We start from the raw sequence: 20,971 nt of genomic DNA, 5'->3' as shown, positions 1-20,971 counted from the left end.
CGCCCTTGGGCCACCACAGCGAACCCACGGGGGCCCCTACATCTAGAGTGCCTGCGTGCTGACCCCAAGGCCCCTGGCCACAACCCCCTCCCCAGAACCGCAGGCCCAGAACTGCTGGGCCCACCCCCTCGGGAGCCCTGGAAACGGACTTCTTGAGACCCTGGCCTGCAACGGGAAAAACGGAGGGTAAGGTTCCTACAGCGCCTGCCTCCCTTCTCATTTTAAGCAAAAATGGGTACGTTGAAGTGGGCACAGTGCTGCTCCTTCTCAGCTGGCTTCTCCCCGTTACCAGTTCGAACATCAAGAAAAACAAAATATTCCATTTAAGTCGGTATGTTTTCAGACTATCATTTTATTAAACACCGTATCGCTTAGCTACAATACGTTTACCTTTATAAAACTAAGTAACTTTCTTTTGTAATAAAAATAACCTGACCTAGCCCTCCTTTGGCAGCACCGGAAACTGGGCTGGCTGAGGCTAGGCTTGTCCTCCCCTCTGATGGCCAGCCTTCATTTGCAGAGTACCCTGGGGGTCCACAAAACTAAGCCACCTCCACTGCCAAATCCCTGGGGTTCCGGTGTGGCCTTGGGCAAGTCCAACGGCTGGGTCCATCACCCCCTGCTTAAAACAGCCAGGCTTAGGAGGCTTAGGACTACGAATGTGAGGGCTCCAAGCGAGGACCCCCTCCGGCAACCACATCTGTCGGAGCTGGGCCCGGGACTGCCCTCTCAACTGTGCCACCAGAAATTGGGAAGAGGCACACATCCCTTTCTGACACAGGAGGACCCTACTGGCCGGCCCTGTGCCGTGTCCCAACAAGCTTGTTGCCTGGACGCAGGACGTCGCTGTGTGTGTCTTCAGCTCAGTGCCCCCTCTAACCAGGAGTCTGAAGCTTAGCCTTTCCCTGGACTCACGGGGGCAGCAGGAGGCAGGGAGGTGCATGCCTCTCCAAGAGATAGGCAACCCCACAAGCATGCAACTAAAGAGCGGGAGTTGAGAGAAGCCAGCCCCTCACCCAGCCTCTAACAGGAAGCCCAGGATCTCCCCCAGGCAGGGAGCAGGTAGGGGCCACCCCATCCAGGAACAGCCACCAGGAAGCCCCAGACAGTGCTCTCGCCCTGGACTTGCACCCCAGGCCTCTCCGTGCACCGTCAGACTCTCCCCCAGATCATCAGAGCAGCCCGGTGGCGTGCGGAGGAGACACAACACCACAAGGCCAGCAGCCAGCTTGGAGATGGGAGCCCGGAGGACAGACTGCAACCAGTTTAGATAAACCTGGGTCTGGTACGTAACTAAGAGGCAAGTGTGCTGCATAAAATTAAGGCAAGTGGTTCAGGGTAGAGCCACAGGGGCAGCCTCCCGGTCTCCCAGAAGACAGCTCAGGTGGCCTCAGAATGCTCCAGAAGCAGGCCCCACACCGCACCGAATTCTGTGTCCAGCACCTGTCCCACCTGGTGAAACAGGAAGCAAAGGAAGCAGAGGCACAGAAGCCCCATCCCACGGTCACTGCCAGAGCTGCAGCAGAAAACCTCCTTTTTAAACAAAACCCTCCTCCTACGTCATGCCGGAAAAAGAACCCTTGGCTGACAACACAAACGGGCCCGCAGGCCTGGCTGCTCCTCACGGTGGCTGTGGGGTCCCCAAGGCCACTCCCTCGCCCAGCCGGCCGGCTCAGCGCACGGCGCACACGTCCAGGATGCAGAAGCGAGCACGGCAGGTGGGGCAGGGCACGCGGCTAGCGAGCCAGGTGTCAGGGCGCTGCGGGTCCTGGCGGCTGGCGAACCACTTGCCCATGCAGGTGAGACACCACATGGGGCGACAGTAACACTGCTGGCACTCGCCCTCGTCCGCCTCCTGGCAGGTCTTCACCAGCTTCACGCTGGCACGCGTCTGCATGCAACCAATGCAGGCCTCCAGCTCCTGTGGGCGGGCCCAGAGGGTCACCAGCAGTGTGGCCGCGCGGCCTTGTGGGGCCACCCCCACCCCCCGACCCCCCGACCCCCCGGCCCCGAGGGAGCCTGGCCTGTGGGAGTCCACCTACCCCGCCCGGCCCTCACCTGGCTGCTGGGAACCGAGTAGGCCGGATTGACCTCCACCAGAGAAGCAAATGTCTCCAGGAACAGGTCGCCCAGGCTCTGACGGATGACCACGTTGGCCGCACTGCGGATGGGCGCGCGGACTTTCTCACACAGCTCGCCATACTCCGTGGAGTTCAGCCTGCACAAGGTGGGGACTGCTGGGCTGGGGCCGTCGAACCAAGGCCCTTCTGCAGGGCGGGGCTTCGTTCCTAATGGGGATGCCAAGGCGCCTCTAGGGTGACAGGGCACCCACGACCTCCCAGAACGCCAGGGGGCTCAGACACAGCCCAGCTGCCTGATGAAGACCAGCCAGCAAAGACAGCCCTGAAGCCAGAGCCCACGAAACCAGCACCACCCACCTGCCCCAAAGGGATGCAGCCAAGGGCAAAGAGGGACCGGGGGGGGGGGGGGGGGGCGGGGGTTGCAGCCGAAACACAGAACACCTGACCTTCAACGGGGTCAGGCCCCAAGTGGGTCCCGGGAGAGGGACAGCAGACTGGCTGCAGCCTGAATGGGATGGGAAGACCCCAGCTTGGGCCCCAGAGCCAAGGCAGCCACCAAGCCTTGGTCCCGTCCCACCCCCAAATGTCCCCAGTGTGCTCCCCCGAAAAGAGCTGTGGAAGGCGGCTCAGAGTGCACGGAAAAAGCAGCAGAGAACACCTGGGAGCGCGAGGGGGTGAGGCGCCCGGAGGGAGGGTCCCGCTGGAGCGGTGGCCACAAGAGCCCGCTCTAGCCGTCATGGCCTCCCAGAGAGGCGCTAGACTGGAACCCGGGCACCGGCCGCCTCTGGCTGCGCCAGACTTTCACCCTAGCCACAGGCACACCTACCGGATGTCGAAGGCCTGCACGGCAGGGCTGGTGCTGGCCACGTGGATGGTAAGGAGCTGCACAGGCAGGTTGGAGTCTGGTGAGAGCTCGTGCTGCTGCGATTCCGTCACGGTCAGGTGCACATCCCGCTGCTGAGCCACGTGCACACGGTATGTGGTCACCTTCATCACCCACGTGTCCGTCACAATCACGCGAGCACCAGGTGCCCCTGTGGCAAACTTGTCGATCCGCCGGAACTCGGTGTTGACGGAGGAGGCGACGGCCCACCAGCCTGACTGCGGGAGGGCATAGAGGGCCAGGGTGCGGGCCAGTGGGTGGCAGGCCCACCGATCCCAGGACCAGTAGTAGATCAGGGTGCAGGCAACGGTGGGCAGGGTCACTGCCAGCAGGAGGAAGAGCCGCCAGGTCTCCGGGGCCCGGCTGGGGGAGTAGAGTTGCTTTTCTGAAGCTGCAAAGCACATGCCCACGTAGTACCCTACAAAGGATGGGGAGGGTCTCAGCAGAAATCGGGACTGCCAAGCCATTGTTCTCCCCTCCCAGTGCCCACCAAGGGCCACAGTGCTGTCCCTGTACCTCCGGGGGGAGGGGTGCTTCCCCTCATCCCCAGCCCCGGGCCTGGCCCTCTGCCCTGTCGGCTCCCACAGCCAGGCCATGGTACCCCAGGGCAGGCGAGCCTTACCTGCCTCCACGGCTGGCCCAGTTCAACCCTTGCCCGTGACAACGGTAAAATAAACGAGGAAAAAACATTTTTAATTTACATCTTCAGTTTTACATAAGTAGTACACAATTACTGAAATAGGAAAAACTAAAAATGCCAAAACGAATACGAGAGTTTTGTGTCCCCCCCCATGGCCGAGCTGCACACTGGCCCTCCCAGGGGTGGGACCTTGGCCTCTCAACCCCACCCCTTCTGAGGAGGCAAATCACAGCGTGGCCCATCCCGGAGCACAGATGTCCTGTGCCAAAGAGTAAGCAAAGAATAGCGGCGCACAGCACAAAGTCGTGGGGACGCTCCAGGGCCCCTGCAGGCCAGATCCGGGCCAATGTGCATGTCAAAACAAAGTAAATAGCGAAGGCCTGTGTGGGCACGCTTAAGGTTCCAGAAATAATGGTAACCTGTTTGCTGTTGCTCAGGTTGCTACATTTAAGGTAACTTACTAGGTAGCAGCAGGTAATACACAATAATGTTTCAAAGCTTTTCAAAACAAGTTCCTAAAAGACAGACTCCAGGACTGGCCACAAGGCCAGGCTGCATCATCTCCTCCACCTGCATGAGTCACTCAGCTCCCCAAGTTCTGGTTTCTGTCCGTCTGCAGCATGGTGACGGCTCAGCTCCTCACAGGTTATAGGAAAGGTGTAGATAAAGGGACTCCAGAAAACTGTGGGGGTCCTTAGTTCCCGGGGCAGAAATCCAACCCACGACCCTCCCGGGAGCCCAAGTTCTGAACTGCACTTTCCTCATCTGAGGGGTACTAAGGGGTACTAAGGGGGTACTGGGGTCTCAGGCTGGGAAAGCCATACAGTTACCCTGACAGCAGGTGGAGAGCCCAAGCTCGTCACGGAGACCACCAGCTCACCACGAAGACCCAGTCTCCATCCTGCCATGGGCTCCCCTCTGCTCACCTTCCCCATTAGGCAGGCAGCTCTCCTGTTCATGCCTGGCCTCAGCCAAGCCCCTTCCAGGTGGCTCTCCACACCTAGCCCAGGCTGCTGCGCCCTGCTGGCAGCTAGAAACTCCGGAGTCCGCGGAGCCATAGACAGGGCCCCCTACCAGCCAGCCACCTGCCCTTCCAGACCTGCTTCTGCTCTGTATCCTCCAGGCAACTCCCCCGCACACAGGTAGCAACCGGCTTTCCAGCCGATTCCCGGTGTCCGACCGGCTGGCAAACAAGCCTCGGAGAGGCCCGATAGCACCTGGATCACCGCCCAGCCCAACCCCTGGGCAACGTGTAAGCGTCTTGCCCCCGCCCTCTGCACCTGTGACACCCCCATGGGGTTACCCATCTCTGCCTCCTTCTCACTTCCACCTTCCGTTGGAATCTCACCGCCTCACGTAATAGCTCACGACCTGCCCTGGCTGGGCGAAGCATCACTATGCTCCCCGCTAGTATTCTAAGCCTACGCTTCCGCCACCTGCGAGCGACCAGCTGCCGCCAGCACCTTCCTCTCCACTCCTGGGAGCAGCGGACGCGAGAGGCCCGGCTCAGAGCGCACGGGGCGGCCGGCCCACAGCCTCGGCTCTCGGGGTCAGCCGTTTCTCCCCAGCTCGGGGCGACCGGGGATCCGCTCACTCTCCCCCGACTCTTCTCCACAGGGAGGTAATCCCGCGCGGCCCAGCCCACCTCTGGGATATCCCGGAACTCGGCCGCGAGCCCGAGGGGCCACTTCTGTCCACCAAGGGGGACACAGGTCGGCGCCCCGCCCCGGGGACTCTCTGGGGGAGGGTCCGGCCTGCTCACCGAGCGGCAGCAGCGAGTGGCACAGCAGCGTGGCGGACGTGCGGCGCAAGTGGTAGGATACAAAGGCGGCGTCCTCGCTGCCCAGCCAGCCCGACAGCAGGTTCTGCACCGTGAGCCCGGCTGAGTGGAACTCAGTGGGCGTGAACACGAAGCACACGGCGAACACCAGGTAGGCCAGCGTGAAGGTGACCTCCGGGCTGTCCATCGCGCTGTCGCGGCCGCCAAGAAGCCGGCAGGGAGAGAGGCCCGCAGCACCCGACGGGAAACAGACCCGACAGCTCCGAGCCGGTGGGCGCCGGCAGGTGGGCGCCGGCCGGCGCGGGGCGCTCTGGGAGATGGGTGTCCCCGCCCGCGGGGCATTCTGGGCCATGGGTCCCCACCCACAGATCGGCGTGGGACGCTCTAGAGGACGTCACGTCGACGCGGGGCCCCCTGGGGAATGGAGTCCCGCCACCAGGTCTACCGCGGGGCACTCTGGGAAGTGGAGTTGCAGCGCCCCGCACAGCACAGCCCGAAGTCGCGAGTCCGCGACAGTCCTCGCGAGGGTTTGGCTCTATCCCACGACCCGCCTTGGGGGCGGTGTTTCCGCTAGCCCCATTTTACAACTGGGGAAACTGCGGCTCGGGCCAATGGCCGTCATGCCCTGGCCTTTCCGCGGAACCCAATCGCGTCCGTAGCCGAACCCGAGATCCCCGGGCGACGGCGAGCCCAGGTCACCTCCCCGCCCAACCCTTCCCTTCCCCTCCGCACGCTAGACGAGCCGCGATTCCGGCGGCTTCCGGCGCCCAGCGTGCCCCGCCCCCGGAAGTGGAGCCGCCGGCGCCCCGTGCGTCCCGCCCCCGGCCGCGCGCTGATTGGCCGCGGGCGCCAACCGTCGGTATTTGAATCGGCGGCGGGCGGACGGTGTTCCGGACTCGGCGGCGCCTCCCGCTCCTTCGGCTTTGTATGGCCGCCGGCAGGTAGGCGGCGGCGGCGGCGGGATCCTGGGCTTGGGGCTCCATCCCCGCCTCTTCCCCCGGTCCCGCGCCCCGGCTCCCGACTCCGCGACAGCAGGGCTACGCCGCCCTTGACAGGACCTCCTCCCTCTCCGGCTCCTCCGGAGGCTCCCGTGTCCCCTGTCCACGCACCCCTTCACCCTTGAGCCCAGCCCGCCGGCTTTTACGGCCGCCGTTGCAGGGGCACCTTCCTGCCGGGGCCCCTAGCAGCCCGCGTGTCCTGTTGGTCTCCGGTCACAGCCCGGGAGTGGAGCTGGCTGACTTCTTCCCCGCTTCCCGACGCCTGGTGGGCTCCTGCCTACTGGTGCCTCCCTGCTCCTTCGTCGCCCTCTGGGAGGTCCATGTGTCAGGGTCCTTCGCGGCCTGGTCCGCTGGCCTCCCCTCCCATCACCCCCTGACCTCGTCCAGCCTCAAATACCACCGGTAGGCGTGCCTTGCAAATGTGCACCTCCCACCTTTAACTTAACACCACCGGCTCGCTGCGTGGTGTCCGAGACTGGGCTCCTAATCCGCAGCCCTTCCCGGCTCTGCGGGGCAGCTTCATGCTATTTTCTCCACACCCCACCTGGGAGCCATGGCTGACTCCAGCTGCACCTGCCGCAGAAACCTAGGCTCCAGCCCTCCCGGTATTGCCGATTCTCCCCACCTGCTCAACGCAGCTCCGCCCCCCCCCTCCCCCCGTTTCCTGCCCCACACTTCAGCTCACAAGGCCGTCTGGGCTGGCGGCCTCTGCTCCCGGCCGCCATCGTCAGCGGAAGCCAAACCCGACAGACCCCGCCAAGGTCTCGCCACCTTCCTCAGGGGAGAGAATGCCAGAAAGGTGTCCTCTAGACCCCGCCAAGGTCTCGCCACCTTCCGCAGGGGAGAGAATGCCAGAAAGGTGTCCTCTAGACCCTTCCCTCATTCACCCCACAGCCATCCTGCCCCCTTCTTGCTTTCCCCAGTTGTTCCCCAAAAACCTGAGTCGTCCTTGCCTCCTGTTTCTCTCCCACTCCCAAGTGCCTCGTGGGCCTGCTGGCCAAGCCAGAGCCTATCATTCCACCCCTGACCGTCTGCAGGCGCTTCTGACCCCGCGCTTCCCTCCTGCCCATTCCGCAACCTCCACACACACGGCCCCATCCCCACATCTTCCAGGGCATCTTGTTACCCTGACCTCGCCTCTTCCCAGGCCACCTCTGCTCCCTCTGTTCCAGCCACCCTGGCCTTGCTCTTCAAGCTGCAGCCTCCAGCAAGACACCTGTGATGTTCCCTTGGCTAGGTCCTCCTGTGACTCCTGGGTTGGGAGTGTGATGCTGGTAACCATCATGAGGACCCTGGGAGGGCGGAGTGGGACTGTTCTAGAGCCCCCTGGGCCTCAGTGGAGGTCCCTGGTGCATGTCTCTAGACTCCCAAGTCTCGACGTAGAAGCTCCTCAACCCCTACCAAGTAATTCTTCACCTTGCTGGTCGCTGCCTCGTCCCGCTCTTCCTCTGGGCCTTGGCCCTGGTGTACCCCCAATTCCCAGCCTGTGGTGGAAGAGAAGTGACAGCACCCCTCTGCTTTCCTGTTTTCTGCTAGCTTGGCAGCCTTCTCCAGCTGTGCTGCGGCCTCGGTGCCTTCAGCAGAGGCCTGAGGGGAGACCCAGGTTTCTGAGAGGCCAGCACACCCGTCTTCTGACTTTTACCCACAAAACCCAAGTTGTTTTGAAAACCCGACTCTTCCTCTTGGCGCTGCAGGCCGAAGGCCCTTCTAGCTCTTTGTCTTGGGAGGCGGCAGGTCCCCTGATGCAGTACAAGGACTGCCTGGCAGAAGATGTGCTGCCTGAGATGTGACCCACCTGCGCAGGAAAGGGACATCTGCCTTGCAGGGCTAGCTCGTTGTCGTGTCTGTTCATCCGGACTACACAGCCCTCACGCTGACACGCACTGTTTGCTTTTCCAGGATGAGTCTGCAGATCTGCAACGATGAAAACGTCACTGGTGACAAAAGTGCAGAAAACTGTGAGTTCCTGTTTTCGCCACCAGAACCTACCGGAAGATTATCTGTGCTTCGTCTGTCCCAGAAAGAAAATGTGCCACCCAAGAGCGTAGTCAAAGCTACGAAAGTAAGCACGTTTTGCCTGCGTCACATCTACCGCGTGTCACATGTCAGGCCACCCTGGGACTCGTTCTCCTGAGCACGTCAGGGTGGGCAGGGGGGGCACTGCCGGCAGAGTGGTGAAGACGCCAGCTGTTGAACGGGTCTCCTCCTTCCCCAACAGGTGACTTTTCAGACTCCTCTGCGAGACCCACAGACGCACCGCATCTTGAGTCCTGGCATGAGCAGCAAGCCCGAGGCTCCTTTTGCTCTGGAGGACACTGTTGGGCTGGAAAATTCTCACCAAAACCGGGCCCAGAAACAGAAGTAAGTGTCGGTGCTGCTTGGCGTGCTGCCGTTCGCAACCACTCCAGCAGACGCGGCAGGAAAATTCTGTCTGGTCGAGTTCCTCCTGGTTTCCTCTCTAAGCGTGTGCAGCGCGGTGCCCAGCGCGCTCGCGTCGGGAGTCATTTGTTAGTAGAAAAGCAGACGATGAAACGCTTAGGATAAGGTTAAGTTTCATGTCTGCTCCCTTCCTGTGCCTTCGCCAGCAAATCGGCCTGGGCTTTTCTTTCGTGAAAGGTCTGATCGCATCTTTAAGGAAGGACACTCTGGCTTCTTCCTGGTTTCACACCCCCCTGGTCACCTCTCTGCTTGCACGCCCGCTTGGACACTCTCGCTGTCAAACCCTGCTGTGTCTGCGGGCAGAGCTCTCGACCTTGCCTTTCTCTGCAGTGAAAAACCTTGATCCACCTGTGCCCTGTCCCTGACTATGTAGCTAGTGGTCCCGGCTGAACAGGGAAGATAGGCTGGCACAGAAAACCTTAACTGTGGCTATTCGTTTGTCTACGTCTCTCAGAAACCCATGTGACCTAGTTGGCCCAGCAGTGTTGACTTATGAGGAAACGCTTGAGAAAGTTAATCCCAGGAAGAAGATCGACTAAACATTCTTTTCTTGTCTTTAGCTCATGTTTTCTTACTAAAATCTAGTGACAAAGCTCACAGGTTCCTTAGCGTTAACTAAGTCTGTTTCTAAAAAGCCAACAGTGCACCAAGGAAGTTGACACCAAAATGACCAATGGAATTGTCCAGAAACCATTGATGGGCAATGCCAGCCTGCCTCCAGGGGATGTGAGACCAGCCTCTGAAGATAGGCCGTATTCCAGTGGACCCACCTCTGCTCCCCTGGCCAGCCTGGGTCCCTCAAGCTCTCCCCAGATGCCAGAAAGTCTTGAAAATCAAGTGGCATCTCTAGGACGAACGTCTAGGAGCCCTGAGCAAGCCTTGGAGGAAAATGCTTGTTCTTGTTTCTTCGAGAAAAGTATCATATCCACCTCAGAAATCCTAGAAGACCCTTCCCAGATGGCTCTCCAGGACAGAACGGAAGGTCCTCGTGGGGCTGCCAGAGAAAGTTCCAGCCAGGTCGCTGCTTCCTCAGCCGGGGCTACTTTGCCCCCTGCTACTCTCCTCAAAGGAGCAGGTGGAGAAGGGCCCCTCGAAGACCTGCCTGGCGAGGCCCCCGCTGGCCCTGAAGACACTTCTGGTCCTGGGAACACCTTCCTGGACGGCCCCCTGAACGCTGGAGGGGCCACGTCCCCAAGTCCTCAGAAGGAAGAAGCCGACGGCCAGCAGGCTGCCTCTTGGAGGCGCGGGCCCACAGGGCTAGAATTTGATTTGTCTGCCAATGCCGTCAGCAGAGGGAAAGCGGGGAAGGGACCCAGCCTTAAGCCTCCCTCTAGGATACCAGAGCCGAGGCAGGAAAAGGCACCCGAGGAGGCAGGTGAGGGGCCCGTTCCCCTCCCCCGGGGGTCTTACGACCTGGATTGGAGCAAGCTGGATGACCCGAACTTTAACCCATTTGAAAGTGGAGGAGAGACCCTACCCCCAGAGTGCCCCCAGAGCAGGCCCGCAGGGACTGTGACCAAGCAGCCGCAGGCCGGCCTGGAGGCCACGGGGCACTGCCCCCTGAGCCAGTGAGTACTTGGTGGTGGTGGCGGTGGGGTGGCTGGTCACTCAGCACACCAGAGGACCCCAGGCCAGAGATGCCACTTACACGTGCCCCCGAGGAGGGGCCTGGGAGCATACATAGGCTGCACAAGGCAGCTGCCGGTCGTGGGTCCTGAGACTGAGGAGGGGGCTCACGGCCACCTTAGATGGCTGGTGAAAGATCACAGAGGGGAGTGCACAGCGGTGCCCCGTTCCGTCCGCTCCACAGGGGTGTGGGCAGCTCTTGTGCTACTTTTTTGTTTTTTCAATTTTTTTTTTTTTTTTTTTTTAAATTTTAGAGCGTGTGCACAAGCAGAGGAGGAGAGGGGCAGAGAGAAACTCTTAAGTAGGCATCACACTCAGGGCAGAGCCCAATGGAAGTCAAGAGTCAGATGTTCGACTGACAAAGCCAACCAGGCACTTTTTTTCCCCCCAAGTCTTTGTGCTTTCTTAAGAGCATTATCTGTAATGAACCTAGAAACCTAGAAAGATTTCTAGCAAGTTCTGTCTACTTCCAAAGCCGGTGGAGTGGCCATCCACACTTGGGGTGGTGTTTCATGCTCTCTCGCACTCTCTGGGGACGGCTGCTGAGTGGCCACCAAGTGCTGGGTCCCCGAGAGAAGCTTAGCTGGTGCCCGGCCCCCACACTTGTACACACGGCCTTGGTGGGCATCCGGGGACTGCCCCTCTGGCACGTGCACCCTACCTGCCCGGTATTGGAACCACACCGGGAGGGCCTCCCGGCCCCAGCACCCACTTCCCCTCCCTCCAGTGTGTTTTCCAGTTTCCTAGTGAAAAATGAAGGCTTGGGGTTTGCTTTTTGAGTTGAAACAGCCCTGGAGCTCCTGGCCCGGGTGTCCTTTGAGGTTTGTGGTTCTTGTGCAGTTGAGGTGGGCCGGGCTGCAGGCCTCACCCCTGCACCTGGCTGGTGGGGGGACAGGGGCGCAGGCCCGGCTGACCCCATCTCTTCAGGCAGGTGCCTTCGGCCTCAGCAGATGACATACCCGTGACGCAGACCGCGGCAGGGACCCCAGGCGCAGGGGGCGAGGTAGGGCCGCGTGCACGTGTGTGCTGTCATCACGTTCATACGGGGGCCGGGTGGGACACAGTGCCCAGACAAGACTGGGTGACGCAGGGGTCCCCTGCAGGACCTTCGGCTGCCCCAGGGTGCCCCCACGGAGCCATCCTCCTTCCAGGAGGGAGCCGCGGGCCGTGCCAGTGCGTCAGCGCCGCCCCCTCCTCCGCACGGGCCGGAGCCCCCCTCGGACCTGGATGAGGAGCACTTCCGAGACCCCGCTGAGGGTACGTATGTTGTCCCCGGTCACTGGTCTGTCCCTGCTGGCGGCCTGCCGTTCCGTCCGTGCCTGTACCTGGCGGCGGCTTCCCGGCAGCTCTCTTTCTGGGCTGTAAGTGATCCACGCAGGGGCTTCGGGTTGAGCAGAAGGTGGTCGTTCTTGGGGCACAGCCGCAAACCCAAAGGACTTCTAGGAACGGAGGTCGGAGGCTCAGGGGAGTAGACGGGAGTCACGCAGGAGGTTCTGTGCAGATTCACAGGGTTGCAGAGTTGCTGTTAGGACAGAGCACCCAGGCTGATGTACCGGAAGCTCTGAAGCTTCAACACGGGTGGGATCGAGTTGCCCTAGTAGACGTGACACAACCTGCTGGGGTCTCCATTTCGGTTGCTTAACCTCCGGGCAGAGGGAAGACTGGCAGTGGCACGTAGGGCTCGTCTGTGGCAGGATGATCGAGAGTCCTCACCGTACGGGGGTCCCGAAACCGCGGACAGGCTCGGCTAGGGCAGGCCCACGTCCCCACAGGGACCCTGGAGTCCCGTGACGCGGGGTCTTGTGTCTGGTTCCTTTCACCGAACGTGACGTTCTCAAGGTTCATCCACGTTGTAGTGGGTGTCAGCGCGCCCTTGTCACGGCCGAGATCGTTCCACTGTGTGGATGGACCACGCTTGCAAAGCACTCAACGGCCGGTGGCCGCGTGGGCCGTTTGCTCTGGACGGCTGGTAGAAGGCTGCCACGAACATCCGTGTACACGGATTCGTGTGGACGTCAGCTTTCCGCCTCTCTTGGGCGTAAACCTGGAAGGGGTCCGGGTCCGGGGTCGCGGTGTGTGAAAGTGCCGGGGCCGCCGCCAGGTGGCTTTCCAGAGGGGCGGCACCATTTGGCGACCGTACATCCGCGGTGTTTGGGGGCCCCCGTCAGCACCTGCGCGTCTCGGACTTCGATGCCCACCGTCCTGGGGGTGGTGAGGCGCCACCTCGGCGCCTCCCTGGGGACCAGCATCTCTTCACGTCCCCTCACAGGTTTTGTGGAGGGCCTGCTGGGTACTCTGTTGTTTTCCTGGAGCGTTCCTCTTTGTTACCCAGTCAGGGTTTCAAACCTGTCCCCGCTAAGCGTTTCCTGTGAGATCTAGGGCTTGGAGAATGTTCTTTCTGGGGGTTGTCTTTTCTTTCTCGGTCCTTTGAAGCGCAAACGTTGACCTGGAAGTCTGATCTACCTGTTTTTTCTTTTGCTGTTGGTGCTTTTGGCCTGAGGTCTGGGAAACCATGGTCAAATCCAACACTGTGAGGATTTGCCCACCGGCTTCCTAAGGCTTTCGCGTTGTTCTGTTTGGGTTTTCGATTCATGTGGGTTAATCCGTGTGGTGTGAGGCGCCCTTAGGCTTTTTAAGGACGGGGGGGGGGGGGGGGTGGTGTCATCAGGAACTCCAGGAGTCTGGGCAGTGGTTCTAGAGAGCACTTCCCGACTTGGGCGGTCCGGTCCCTTGGGAACCCCGGGGTGTCCTGCCTGGAGAGCTGCCACTCTGCTCCCTGCGGCACACAGGACAGCCCCGCGGCGTGACGTGGCCCCAAGCGCCGTTAGAGGCCAGGAACCCCGCTTCAACGTGAAGGGTGGTCGCTCCCGGCCGCAGGGGTGGTGGGGGAGGGTCACGCCCCGCCCCGCCCCCCCGCCGACGCGCCGCCTCTCAGTTCTAGGCACGGGGGCCGACGTGGACTATCTGCAGCAGTTCGGGAGTTCCTCGGTGAGTCCCCGGCGCCGCCCCGGCAGCCTCTCCCCGAGCGCGGCTCTCCCAGAGCGGCCCTGTGCCACTGTCACACCCCCGAGGCCGCGCGGGTCCTTGCGCGGGCACCGGCGGCCTCCGCACCTTCCTGGGATGCGGGGCCGGTGTTGTGACGGCCGCGCGGGTCTCCCGGTGGCCCCTCGGGGCCCCGTCTCGGGCCCCGGTGTGGACGTGAACCCCGCCCGGGAGGTGGCGGCTCCTGGTGTGCTGCGGTCCCCCTGTCGGGGACCTCCGCGACCCCGCTGACGTGCCCGTCCCTTCAGTTTAAGGAGTCAGCCCTGAGGAAACAGTCCCTGTACCTCAAGTTTGACCCGCTCCTGAAGGACAGCCCTCAGAGACCGGTGCCCGTGGCCCCGGACACCAGCAGGTAGCCCCCGCCCCCCACCGTGGCCGTGGGCTCCGTGCAGCAGGGGAGGTTTCCGGACCGAGTGGGGACACTGTGGCTCGGCCTCGGGAGCCGCCAGGTGCGGGCGGGACGGCCGGGGGGCCCTGCTCGTGAGGCTCTGTGGGCGCTCGGGCGCCCTCTCCGTCCCGTGTCTGTGCGGTGCCCGCGTCCCCGTGCCCGTCAAGAGGCCGAGCCCGAGCACTTGCAACAGGCCGTGCGACCCACGAACCCGAGGACGGTTCTTCTCTGGGCTTGGGGGGAAACAGGTGCGATTACCTTCCCTTGTGGGGTCTCAGCACACAGGACGTGGCTGCGCCGTCCTCGGGAAGCCTGCCCGAGGCGAAGCTGCTGGACCTGGACTTCCTAGGAGCCCCGGGCGCTGCCGTAAGTGACGCACGAATGCATCTTGTCGAGGGCCTGACTTCATGCTGGGCGGGTGGGGAGGGGGCGGTGAGGGCCCCTTGGTCGCCGTGCGGCACCAGAGGCCCCCGGCCTCTGCGGGCCTCTCCCCCGATGGCAGGGTAGAGCTGGAGGTGCGTGTCAGAGCATGTGGCCCAGCTGCTGTGTCCCCTCTCCCCACCCCCGCAGGTGCTGGACGCCCCTCCGTGCATCTTCGGGCCTGGGGGTCCCCTGCTGCCCACGGGCCCCATCGTGGGCTCCATCGTGGAGGTGCCACAGTATAGCCAGAAGGACATGGACGCGGCGGTGAGGACGAGGCGTGGGGCGGCCGGCTCCCCTCGTGCGGCTGCAGGGAGGGTCGTGGGTGTCGGCTTGCTGGGGCTCCCGTGTCCCCACCCGGCATCTCACAGAGCACCTGTTTGCACACGGAGGGTCTCGGGTGTCCTCCGAGGGCACTGCTTTGAGCCACCCCGGGGGTCGTAAAGCAGGACCGCTGGACCTTGAGCCCCCGAGTCCCCTCGCTGCCCCCCGCCGTCCCCTGGGCAGTGTTTAGCCAGGCCTCTGCTGGGAGGCCTGCGTGCGGGGCCCAGATGGGGACATCGTCTGCCAGCAGCAGCGTCCTGTCCAGCCCCCTGGCCCCCTGGCCCCCTGGCCCCCTGGCCCTGCTCGGAGCTGGCCCCGTCCCTTCTGCCGGCTGCTCTCTCAGTCTCGCCTATAGCGGGAGGCATCCCCCACAAACAGGCATACTTCCCGGGGGCCGCGGGGACCCCGGCTACGTGCCTGCCCACCAAGGGGGACCCGCCCGTCTCTGACAGACGATGCCCCCAGGGGACTTGTGCTCCCCCTGGGTACCAGCTGGCCTCGCCCCTGCAGGGCTCTCCACCGCCCATCCCCCCTCACCCCCTCACCCCTCCCCCCTCACCCCTCCCCCCTCACCCATCCCCCCTCACCCCTCACCCCTCACCCCTCACCCCTCACCCCTCACCCTCACCCCTCACCACCTGCCGTGTGGTCTGTGCAGGTGGAAGCCACACGACAGGAGAACGTGCTGCTCAGGAGCAGGTGTGAGACGCTCCACGCCAAAAACCTGGAAATGGGGTAAGGCCCGTGGCCGGCTCCGCGCAGCTCGGGGTACCCACTGCGGGCCGCCACAGGCACGTCTGTTCTCCCCGCAGGAAGATAATGGACGGGTTCGAGGGGATCGTGTACCAGGCGATGGGTGAGTGCTGGCACCTTGCAGCCCCGGCGGTACCGCGGGCCTGGTGCTGGTCAGCCCCAAAACGGGCCAGACCCTGGGCGGGTACCTGGGGCCCCTGCAGGCATCAGGGCAGCGCGCCGCCCCGGGCGCTGTCTCTGCGGTCTGCCCCTGCACCCCTAGGGGGCTGTGTGTCAGGTGGGGCTCGGAGGGGGCACCAGTCTTCACCCGGGGCAGAGTCTTGAGCCCCGTGGAGCCCCCCCCCCCCCTCCCCGGCAGTGGGGACAGTGGGGACAGACCGGTGGCTGCAGGCTCCGTGGGGCCCTAGGTTCCTGTCGCCTGACCCGCGGCTGCTGTGGAGGCAACGGCTGTTCCCGGGCGCTTGTGCCCCCCCCGGCCCTGCTCTGGAAGGTCACCCCAGAGAGGGGCCCCGTCGCCCAGTCACTAGCGGGACCATGCGGGACCATGGGTGGGGTCGCCCGCCTCTCCACCCCTCCACCCCTCCACCCCTCCACCCCTCCACCCCTCCACCCCTGCTTGCCCTCGCCTGTGCTCCTCTGATCCCCAGTGCCCCTTCCTCTTTTCTCAAGAGGAGGCTCAGAAACAGAAGGAACTCGCAAAAGCTGAGATCGAGAAGATTCTGAAGGAGAAAGAGCAGCTGACTGCAGACCTGAGCTCCATGGAAAAGTCTTTCTCTGACCTGTTCAAGCGGTTCGAGAAACAGAAGGAGGTGATCGAGGGGTACCGCACGGTAGGTGGCGGCGAGCAGGCATGTGCCTGTCCTCCCCCAGAGGGTCCCTGGGGGGCTGTGGTCAGCCCCCGACCAGGCCTGTCCTGGGTCCTGACCTTGTCCAGGAAGCTGCAGTCTCGCCACAAAGATCACTCAGCTGGGCGCCGGGCTGTGTCTTTCCTCGCCGGTGGGCCCAGGTGGGGGAGGCCACCGTGTGCCTAGGGACGTGCGGGCACGTGAGCAGGGGCGCCGAGGGGCCCAGACTGGAGGCAGAGCCCCATGGGCCCCAAGGAGTAGGAGGCTGCCTTCTGGAGGAGGGCCTGGCCCGTTGGGCACGGTGGGCCTGCAGGAGGGCAGAGGGAGGCTCCCGCGTGGTAAGAGGGACGGCCCGGTGACTGCGAGATGCTGGGACCCGGCCTGTGCCGGGGGTGGGAGCGGTAGCCTGAGGCCCCTGAGGAGGGCCGGACGGGGCCTGGAAGGTGCCACCTGCCGGGCAGGAGGGAGCCAGCCACACAGAGAGCTGAAAGGCAGGGCCTGTTGCCGTGAGGAGTGGGGACTTGAAGGGCCCTGGAGGACGGGGACCAGGCCGAGCTCGCGCTGTCTCACCATGACTCTGGGGCAGCTGGTGGTGTCCCTGCTGTGCAGAAGAAAGTCCTTAAAGCTTGAAACTCCTTGAAAGATAGCTGACTAGATAGCACAGGAGACTGGAAACACCTGAGCCAGGGTCACAGTCCATAGAAACAGACCCACAAGGTGGCAGGTGAGGGACCCGGGTGGGGTGTGCCTGCACCTCTCAGCTGTGGTGGGGGAAGCCACCCGGGCCGGTAACCCCACCCCCCCAGCTGCCTCCTCCCCTCCAGGCCTGTCCACCCCCGCACTGCCCTCAGGTAGGCACTGCCACAGGCCGACGGCGCCTGATCCCCGTAGTTACGAGCGTCCTTGCGGCAGAGCCCTCGGGAAAGGACCAGGTGGAGGTTCGGGCCCAGGACTAAGGCGGAGCATGACTTGGGGGACACGGCTGAGCCCGGCTGCCGTGAAGCACCAGCACAGGGGGTGCGGGGGCCTGACTACAGCCCCCAGGGCGGGGGGCCGGGGGGGGGGGGAAGGCAGCCTGACGCGGGGGGGGGGGACCCGAGAGCCGTCGGGCCATACGCCTTGCGTGGAGGGAGCCGGCAGAGAACCTTCTACGACCGGGAGACGGTTTAGGAGCTAACGCTGTTCTTAAACATGGGGCCAGGGGACGGCGTGGGACCCCGGGGGCATGGGGCCTCAGCCTCTAGCCTTCCCCCTGACCGCACCCCTGGCCACACCCCTGCTCCTCATCTGTGGGTTCTGTCGTTGCCTGAAACCAGGCAGAAGACTGGCCGCACGGCTGTCCCCACGCGGCCCTTAGGTAGACAGCCCTGTCCGCGTGTCCTGGTGTCCGCCCGTGGTCAGCGGAGAGACGGGGCCGTACCCGTGGGCTCTGCGCGCCGGGCAGGCTGAGGGGGGTGGGTAGGGGGGCCGCGGGCGGCCACGGAAGCCAGGAGGGGAGGCCTGCTGCTGTGTCCACGCAGCCTGCCTTGTCAGAGCTATTGTGTTAACACCCCAGAGCCCCTTGGTCGTGGGCGCATCCACACCTGACCCGGGATCCCCCAAAAGCCAGGCCTGACGGGCTCCAACAGAGTTAGCGGTTCAGGTCTGCTCATTCTTTCAAGAACGAAGAGTCGCTGAAGAGATGTGTGGAGGATTACATAGCGAGGATTGAAAAGGAGGCCCAGCGGTACCAGGCCCTGAAGGCCCACGCGGAGGAGAAACTCCAGCGGTGAGTGGTGGCGGGAGGGGCCCAGCAGGGCTGGGAACGGGTGGAGAAAAGTCCAGCCAGCCTGGGGAGGGAGAGCCTCCGGCTCCCCCGGACCCCGGTCCTTGACCATCTCAGCCCCGCCCTCTGCGTCTCCAGCGCCAACGAGGAGATCGCCCAGGTGCGCAGCAAGGCCCAGGTGGAGGCCTTGGCCTTCCAGGCCAGCCTGAGGAAGGAGCAGATGCGCGTCCAGTCACTGGAGAAGACGGTTGAGCAGAAGGCGAGCACCCGGGGCCCCGGCCCCTGGGTGGGACGTGAAGGGAGGGACCCTCCTGGCTTGGGGACCTGCCCTGTAGCAGGGGCTGGTCGCCAGTCCCTTCTAGCACTGGGCCTTCTAGTTCTAGGCCCCGTGGTCTACTCCCGGGGCCGTCCGGCCGGCTTGGGCAGTGGCAGTGGAGCACGTGACTCTTGATCTTGGGTCGCGAGCTCAAGCTCTACGTTAGATGTGGACACTAAAATCTTTATATTAAAAAAGTCAAACCCCTGTTTATTTGTTTTTCTCCTTCAGACTAAGGAAAACGAGGAACTGACCCGAATCTGTGATGACCTCATTTCCAAGATGGAGAAGATCTGACCAGGAGGCCCCTTCCCAGCACCCCTGCCCCGTCTGTCTGTCTGTCTGTCTGTCTGTGAAAGGTGTCGTGTTCTTTCTTTTTCTTAACTTCAGCTCGTTTTTAAATTAGATTGCTTTAACAAGAAGACTAATAAAGTTTCCCTTCAGTTCAAGTGTTGGAGTTGCTCTGGTTTTGATGACATTGCAGGTTTCTGGCTTCGGCTGGAGGCTAACCCCACCCCGCACTGCTGCCCCCGCGACCCTGCCTTCTCCTCCACGTGGCCACTCGGTTCCCATGGTCCCCACGGGGGACTGAGTGTCCACCTCGCGACCACAGGTCAGAACCCAAACGGACAAAGGTTCTCATGTGGAAAAGCAAACTGTCAACAGCCTGGGTGACGGTCAGCCTGTGTCCCTTGCAAGACTGCTGTCCCTGCGGATGGAACTCTGGCCAGGGGTCACGGGCACTCTAGTGCAGTTGACAGACATCTGCTAGAAGGCAGGTTTCCTGGGCTGGAGCCCCCGGCCCCCGTGGGCCGGTTCTGCGAGCGCCACCTCCTGGACACCCCCCCACCCACCCCCCGCGCCCGGAGCAGACCTTTGTAACTGGCGAAGCCACGGTGTCCGAGTCCCTCACCCCTCCGGCCCCCAGGCTGTCCCAGGGGAGAGCCCGCTGGACCCTCAGACATTGGCCTGAGCACGGACCTTCCCTGCATCCTTCCCCTACCTGCTCGCTGACCACATGGTAACGGGATGGGCCCGAGAGGGGGGTTCTCGGGGTGGGACACGGGCTCAAAGCAGCCCCCAGGAGCCTTTCTGAACCGGGCGGCAGCCGGGCCTGCAGGGGCATCAGGGGACCCCGGCCCCTGGACGTCGACGGGCGGAGAGCTGGCCGGACACCGGTCTCCAGGGCTGCTGATACGTGACTTGAGTGCCCCGGAGCCGTGTCCCTAACACCGCGATCCCCACAACCAGCCGGCGGCACAACGCCTCCTTGGCTCCTGACTTGGTAGGTCTGGGCAGGCTGAGGACCCACACTCGTGACCTGGTCCCAGCTGGCGCCGGTGGTGCCAGGCCCAGAACGCCCCGTCCTCAAGCGGGCACAGGGCCCAGGCGAGGAGACCCGCAGCCGGACATGGGCAAGGAGACGCTCATGCCCAGGCCTGGAGGAACTGCCCACGAAGGGGCATTTTCTCTCATGAACAGCGAGCGGGCGTCCCGACACAGAGACCCAGGCCGAGGCCTGCCCGGCCGGAAGGCCTCTGAGCGTCTCTGTGCCCCGCACCCGGCTGAGACTCAGGCTGGCGAGGACCCTCCCCGGAACGGACCTGAGGGCGGGCACCAGTGACCTGCCAGCCACCACCAGAGGTTGCTGCCCGGGCCAGGGCCCGAGGCCTGGGGTAGGAGGTGACTGAGGGGCCAGGACCCCTGACGTGGAGGACACGTTTGTTCTCAGAGCGTGTGCAGGAAAGTGCCCGGCTCTGGGACGAAGGCCGGGCTGGGGGCAGGGACCGAGGGGCCACTCTGCCCCAGGCTCCAGGGCTCTCACCTGGCTGGGGCCGCCGGGGGTTCCTTCCGCAGTCTCCTGTGTTCCAGAACCTGCTCCGGGCTCTGGCCGGCAGGAGGCTGCCTGTGGCCGTCACCGCCTGCTTCAAAGCCACCTTCTCTGGCCCCGACCAGGTCCGTCTGGGAGCCTCTCGCTGGCCCTGCCCAGTGCTCAGTTTAGGGGGGCTCGGCCCCTGGAAGGCGTCTCCTTAAGAGCAGATGTGGGTGTTGCAGGAGGTGTGGGCGAGGATCAGGGGCCCACCTGAGCCCCGAAGCCGCTCTCTGGGCCCCCCTTGTCATAACGGCCCCTTCCCCCGAATGACCCAGGCTTCTGCTCTCGGCGTACAGTCCCCCACCCCCGTCAGCCCTAACCCTGTCCACCCCTCCACCTGCCCCTGCACGAGATCCTGCCCCATCCCACCCCTCCCCTGCACAAGGACTCCACTCTTCTCTCCCTCCCAGGAGGAGTTTCAAGAGCCAACTGAGAGCCACGGGGACCAAGGGCCGTTGGCAGGGAAGAGGCCAGGCAGGGCACGGGCTGCAGACACCAGTCTTCTGCGGGGGACAGGGATGGCAGGGGGGCGAGCGCCTTTAGGCTCAGCAGCTGCTTCTCCTCAGTGTCGTCACCCACCCACGGGCGCGTGCGGCCGAGGGGGCAGGGTGGCCACGTGGCCGTGAGGCTCCCGTCGCTCTCTGCAGGCTCAGGGCCGCTCGAAGGGGTCTGTGGTGGCAGGGCCTCGGCCGGCGCAGCCCGCCCGGCCTCTCTGGCCGCTCTGCGCGCCGCCGCGGGGGCCCTGACCCCCACCGGGGCCTCTCTGAGCCGGGCCGGGAGTCTGCCCAGAGAAGGCCA

The 20,971-nt window shown here is 63.6% G+C and overlaps 2 protein-coding genes across 3 annotated transcripts; one reads left to right on the top strand and one right to left on the bottom strand.

The window, feature by feature from the left end:
• Positions 1-322: 322 nt before the first annotated feature.
• On the bottom strand, positions 323-6,048 carry TMEM129 (transmembrane protein 129, E3 ubiquitin ligase). Its single transcript, XM_047094175.1, has 4 exons — positions 5,367-6,048; positions 2,908-3,382; positions 2,059-2,218; positions 323-1,921 (listed from the first exon to the last, which is right to left on the bottom strand). The coding sequence occupies exons 1-4, from the start codon at positions 5,734-5,736 to the stop codon at positions 1,673-1,675; spliced, it is 1,254 nt and encodes a 417-aa protein (XP_046950131.1). The 5' UTR covers positions 5,737-6,048; the 3' UTR covers positions 323-1,672.
• Positions 6,049-8,267: 2,219 nt separating this feature from the next.
• TACC3 (transforming acidic coiled-coil containing protein 3) lies at positions 8,268-18,749 on the top strand. Of its 2 annotated transcripts, none has more exons than XM_047094172.1 (15): positions 8,268-8,444; positions 8,601-8,743; positions 9,457-10,389; positions 11,375-11,450; positions 11,551-11,704; positions 13,383-13,435; positions 13,738-13,841; positions 14,156-14,243; positions 14,448-14,564; positions 15,280-15,356; positions 15,434-15,477; positions 16,044-16,204; positions 17,881-17,987; positions 18,123-18,243; positions 18,532-18,749. In XM_047094172.1, the coding sequence occupies exons 1-15, from the start codon at positions 8,283-8,285 to the stop codon at positions 18,595-18,597; spliced, it is 2,406 nt and encodes an 801-aa protein (XP_046950128.1). In that variant the 5' UTR covers positions 8,268-8,282; the 3' UTR covers positions 18,598-18,749. The 2 variants fall into 2 exon arrangements, with proteins under 2 accessions (XP_046950128.1, XP_046950129.1); XM_047094173.1 differs by having other exon boundaries at positions 8,282-8,444; positions 11,599-11,704.
• Positions 18,750-20,971: the final 2,222 nt, after the last annotated feature.

Source organism: Lynx rufus, unplaced genomic scaffold (genome assembly GCF_022079265.1).
Source record: "Lynx rufus isolate CCGP_SWC_20201006 ecotype Redwood Valley unplaced genomic scaffold, mLynRuf1.p SCAF_38, whole genome shotgun sequence".
Classification (NCBI taxonomy): domain Eukaryota; kingdom Metazoa; phylum Chordata; class Mammalia; order Carnivora; family Felidae; genus Lynx; species Lynx rufus.
Note: the sequence above shows the minus strand (reverse complement) of the source record. Positions and strands in the feature narration are given on the sequence as shown.